The 5,628-nt window shown below is 34.1% G+C and overlaps 1 protein-coding gene across 3 annotated transcripts in view; it reads left to right on the plus strand.

Annotated features, from left to right (window-relative positions):
* The first annotated feature begins 1,975 nt into the window (after window positions 1–1,975).
* LOC102593517 (protein DETOXIFICATION 2-like) overlaps window positions 1,976–5,628 on the plus strand; it is a 12,915-nt gene continuing 9,262 nt past the window's right edge. Inside the window, exons 1-6 of one of the 3 annotated variants that reach the window (XM_015313629.1) lie at window positions 1,976–2,138; window positions 2,226–2,312; window positions 2,404–2,460; window positions 2,564–2,802; window positions 2,916–3,104; window positions 3,166–3,443. In XM_015313629.1, the coding sequence (XP_015169115.1) occupies window positions 2,131–2,138; window positions 2,226–2,312; window positions 2,404–2,460; window positions 2,564–2,802; window positions 2,916–3,091 (567 nt within the window). In that variant the 5' untranslated portion in view covers window positions 1,976–2,130 and the 3' untranslated portion in view covers window positions 3,092–3,104; window positions 3,166–3,443. Of the gene's footprint in view, window positions 2,139–2,225; window positions 2,313–2,403; window positions 2,461–2,563; window positions 2,803–2,915; window positions 3,105–3,165; window positions 3,444–5,628 lie in introns of those variants that run through there. The other 2 variants (XM_015313628.1, XM_015313630.1) reach the window with 2 other exon arrangements.

The following is a 5,628-nucleotide window of genomic DNA, read 5'->3' on the forward strand; positions in this document are numbered from 1 at the left end:
ACATAAAAAATAATGCAAAATTAAAGGTATATATGTGTCCACGTGGACACATATATACCTTTAAAATACACTATTAAATAGTTCAGGGGGTAAAAAATACGATATTAAATAGTCTAGGGAGGTGATAGGTCCTCATGAAAGTTTAGTATCGCAACAGCAAATCCGACCAAAGTTAGGGTATTTTTCAGACCATTATCCCTATAAATTTAGACACGATAGCAAGTGTAACAAAATATTGCATACTACTACAATACAAAGACGACCCAAAAGTGTAGAGTTCACTTTCCCCGAATCTAGGGACACATTTCTTGTCCAACAAAATGACCCGAATGTAAGCGTAACCCTAACTCTCAACCCGAAAAGTGAGCTTAGAGTTGATCAAGAAGATGAAGCGCAAGAAATGGTCTGAAGTGGAAGAGCAAACTCTGCTCACTAAGTACTCAGACCTCCTCAACTCCGGCATCTTAGCCAAGCTCAAAACCAGAGAGAAAAAATTCAAACCCATTGCTGACCATGTCAATACCGTACATCACCTGCAAGACCCACTTCACTTCCCTTTCAAATGGTCATGGCGTGACGTATCCATCAAAGTTCAAAACATGCGACATCAGTATCTGGGTGTCAAGCAGAAAATCAGAACATCAAGCAACGAGTTCAGCTGGAAAGATGGAGAGAATCACTGGGAAAATTTCTTGAAGTACAAGGAAGTGTTTGGGGATGTTGAATTGGATATCAAAGAAAATGCCCCCAATAATGATATGATTGAGCTTTATGGTGATGATGGTGTATTGGGTTTGGGATTTGGGATCGATAGTGAGGAATTGGAGGATGATGATGAAGATGGTGAGTTGGGTCATGATGTGGATGGAAGTGGGGAGGGAGAGGAAATTGAGGATAGTGTATGGATGCGTGGAAGGAAAATGAGGAAAGGGTTTTGTGGTAGAAGGATTAGGATGGTGGGTGGGCAAGTTTTAGAGTTAAGGGATGTTTTGATGAGGAGGGAAGAGAAGAGGAGGGAGAGGGAGTGGAGTAGGGAGAAGGGTATGTTGGAGAGAGAAGAAAGAAGGAAAAAAATGGAATTGTGCAGGGAAAGAAGAGATGATGAGAGGAATGAGGATATAGAGATGAAGGGATTGATGTTGGAAGAAAGACAGATGAGGTGGGCTAAGAGGGAGTGTGAGAAAAGGTTGAGGTTAGAGAGGGAATTTGATGAGGAGAAGAGGCAAAGAATGAAGTTGGAGGAGAAATGTGAAGAGGAAGAACTGGAGTGGAGGCAGCGTTTGGTGAATATGCAGATTGACCATGAAAAGCAAATGATGCAAATGCATGCTGATGCTTGCCAGAACCAAACGAATTTGCTTGGGATCATGGCTCGGCTGGTCTGTCAATTTTTCGGCTCGGCAAATGATGGATTAGGGGGTGGTTTGGGGACGTTGTCTGCACAAGTTTTGCAGAACTTGCAGCACCCAGGGGGATTGAGTGATAGTGGGAAGCCAGATGCTCCTTCACCTTCCGAGTTTTTGTAGACTGTAATTAGCTCCCATCTATTCGGAAGTCTTGAATAGAAGTTATAATCAGTAAATTTATGTATTTGATGCTTTACTGTAAAAAATATTGATGGGGATCTTTTCCTGGATAAATGAAATGCCCTTTTAACATTGTTGGAAGTTGTGTTGCTTCCTTTTTTTGCAATTTATGCAGGTTGTCACAGCTAAAGCTCTTTCAGTTATGTGAAGAACAATAGGTAACAACACACGGCGTTGAATGTAGAATTGCAGATGTGATTATTAAAGATTGAAATGTCATAAAAACGTAGATGAAAGCTGTAGTTGGCAATTCTTAAGCCCCTATTCAGATATTTACAAATTCAAAGTTTGATTCTTCCAATGCTCGTAACCGCCTTTCTGGTTTTATGTCTCCACATATCTCTATCCTGGCTTTTCATATTTCACTTAGGACTAGGAAATTCAGGTGCAGCTTTAGCCTTTAGTTTTTCAATCTGGACTTTTGTAGCATTACTTGTGTTTTACATCAGTCGATTGAGTTCTTGTGAGAGGACTAACTTCTCTGAATGAAGATGCCTTCCTTGCTGTCGGACAACTCTTTCGTTATGCAACTCCATCCGCTTTAATGGTTTGGTAAGAAGAACTTTTTTTGTTAAGTAGTCTTATCACAATTTTTATAATTTATCTTGATATATTTTTGTGCAATGGAAATCATCATAGCCTTAAATGGTGGTCATTTGAGGTGCTCACTTTGCTATCTGAACTTTTACCAGATCCAAAACTTGAAACATCGGTACTATCAATATGGTATGTATGTATGCACCAGTTCATGATTAACTATTTTATGCTCAATTCGTGGTTTGTGTGTAGTACTGATCCTCATATTTTGTTTGATCAGCTTAACGATTTCTTCATTGCACTTTGTTATACCATTTGGATTGGGAGTTGGTGCAAGGTTAGTTCAATATTCATGCTTTTTCTTAAAAACTTTAAAAACATCACATAAATTATGCATCCTTGCTATGTCTTTAAGACTACAATTTCTGGCTCGAGTATAGCACGAGGGTGTCAAATGAATTGGGATCTGGTAATCCTCAGAAGGCTCTAGTGGCAGTTAGAGTTGCAATGTTTCTTGCAGTTGTAGAGACGGTCTTGGTGAGCACAGTAACATTCTTATGCCGCGGAGTTTTGGGTAAAGCCTATAGCAATGATGAACAAGTGGTGGATTATGTTGCTGCAATTGCCCCTTTTCTGTGTCTATCATTCATCACAGATAGCTTACAAGCAGTTATCTCTGGCAAGTCTTCTAACTAGCTATTATATCTTTCAATGATCCTTAAGTAGTTGTTTGGACAACTTTTATTTGAAATTGAAATGATGATGTAGTGTAAATTTTTGGCCTGTAAACAGGAATAGCTAGGGGAAGTGGATGGCAGATTATTGGTGCATATGTGAATCTTGGAGCATTCTATCTAGTTGGAATCCCAGTTGCTTCTTTACTGTGTTTCGTCGTAAATCTGAAAGCAAAGGGCCTTTGGATTGGACTTTTGGTTGGTTCTGCAATTCAAGCAACTAGTTTTCACTGATTGGCAAAAACAGGTCCATACTAGTATTCATTTTTTGTTGTATTGTTTCACTCATTGTGATGGAACTTTTGCAGGCAATAAAAGCTAAGAAGAGGATATCAGAAAGGAGATAAATCGGATAGTTTAATTGCTTGCTAAATATATATGTATTTTTTTTAGAGGATTAGATTATCTTCAGCAGTGGTTGGCAACAAGTTTAGGTTCTATTTATTGCTATTGGCTACAGTTTTTTTTAACCCATAGTTTATACTTTCTGTTATCTTGAATTCAGAAGATAATTAATGTATGAGGGTGCATCTGGACAAGGTACTGCCTCCGTCCAACAATACTTGTCAACTATTTACTTTGCACACTTTTTAAGAAATTACTTCATCCGTCCAGCAATAATTGTCCAACAATACTTGTCAAATTTAAAAAATCAAGAGATAATTTATTTTTTGTGTCCATTTTACCCTTGCTATTAAATACTTACTATTTACTCATTTAACACATTTCTCAAAACATTAAATTTAATAAAGTCAAAGGATAATATAATAATATTACCCCAATTATTTATTGTTTCTTAAGGGACGTGTCAAGTCAATAGTGGATAAGTATGGTTGGACAGAGGGAGTATAATAGAAAGATAATTTTATTATATCACCCTTTGAATAATAAATACAATGTCTTGAAAAATGTAATAGAAAAATATGTATAATTAATGATAAATGTAAATTAGATTTTAAGTGTAAAATTATCTACTAATTTCATAAAGTAGATAAATATTATTGGACATCTCAAAATAATATAGTAGACAACTATTATTGGACGAGGAGAATATATAATTCGAGCGTTTGCATCTGTTTTAAAGGTTGACTACTACTTAGTATGGGCAGAATTTATCTATTTATTTTATCAGTAAATAAAGTGTGTCCCACTAAGTAGTCGATAAGTATGGACAGAGTTTATGACACAACGAAGCATGTATTTCTTAAATCTTAAAAAATATAATAAGTGGCAATACAAATGACGATTTGTTTAACAAAGAAGATGACATGCCAACAAGAAGAGGAAGTTGCTCGGATGATAAATATTTCTCTTTGTAATAGAGCATAAAAAAAAAGTGGGAGGTAAAAAAAAAATAGACTTGCACTAGACAAATCCAATTTTGATAGATGAAGCAAAAATCAACATGTTTGACTGATAAATCCAAAACTTTGGCTAAAGAAACGTGATTGGTGAAAAGCAACATGTTTGGCTCCAACTAAGATGAAGAACAACATAAATAACGTACGTGTTTTATTAAAAAGTAATTACTCTATATATAATTTCTACTCACTTTCAATAATAACATTATAATATATATATATACTAGTACTAATACATTACTACTAATACAACAAATGACCCATGTGGATGTGGGTGTGGGGAGAGGGGGTGGGAGTCCCTACATTTTTTGTTATGAAAAAAAATTGACAACACTACCTAACTCTCTATGTTTATGGTTGATCACCAAGTGTCTATTATGATTAATTTGAATTCACGCATTGTAAGATTCATTTCTGAAGGTGGTGTTTTGAATAAAAAAAAAAATTCATATTCAAAGCTTAAACTAACAGCTTTAATCTCAATCATTTCATCACAATCCATATTGAAAAAAGTAGAAAAATTGATGGGGTGAAAGAGGCTCTATCCTAATTAGTCTTCCTTTAATTCATATTAAGTGAATTGTTGGGGATTTGGGGGTATGACACATTCCTTAATAAAGGTATATAAGGACATAAATTAAAGGTTATTTTTTCATTATTATCCTTCTTATTATTTTCAAATTATTCTCGTAGTAAATTTAAAATAGTTAAAAACTCCATAAAGAAGAAGGGTAAAAAAAGTTTCAATAATTCTCTGGACCTTTAAAAAAATTGAATTATTTTGAACTATGAAAAACAATTCACTCAATATGAACTACAGGGATTGAGGGAGTATGATCTTATGTTGTAAACGTTTGCTTTTATTTTCTTCTTTCCTACAAATTAATAGTAAGAAATTTGAAAATTATATTTAATCTGTAAGCAAGATTTTGCGAGTGAAATTTGTTTATTATTACTACTCAACCTGCATATATTTTTGAGTTTAGGGTTTAATTAAACGTTGCAAAATTTAAATCTATTTATTCTAAATTAATGTGCACATTGTATTATTTTAAAGCAATAACTTTAGTCCACTCTCCCTTAGAAAATGAAGTTTCATATATATGAGTTTTATCAATAAAACAGTCAACGATGTTTAATTATACTCGTTTATAAAAGAACTAGACATCGGAGCCCGTGCTAGCATGGGCCCAATATGTATCATTTTTTGTTTCAATTTATGTGACAAAGACAAAATTAAAGAGTTAATCAAACTTTAATATTAATTTAAAATAGTTTAAATTTTTAATTATTGTTAACTATGGTAAAAAATTTTTTATGTCTTTTAACATTCTAAATTGCTAATTATTGTTGTATGATTTGTAATATCTTTTACGCAATTTTGAAATAATAAAGGTTATTTCTTCTTTC

This window comes from Solanum tuberosum, unplaced genomic scaffold (assembly GCF_000226075.1).
Source record: "Solanum tuberosum cultivar DM 1-3 516 R44 unplaced genomic scaffold, SolTub_3.0 scf00244, whole genome shotgun sequence".
NCBI classification, from domain to species: domain Eukaryota; kingdom Viridiplantae; phylum Streptophyta; class Magnoliopsida; order Solanales; family Solanaceae; genus Solanum; species Solanum tuberosum.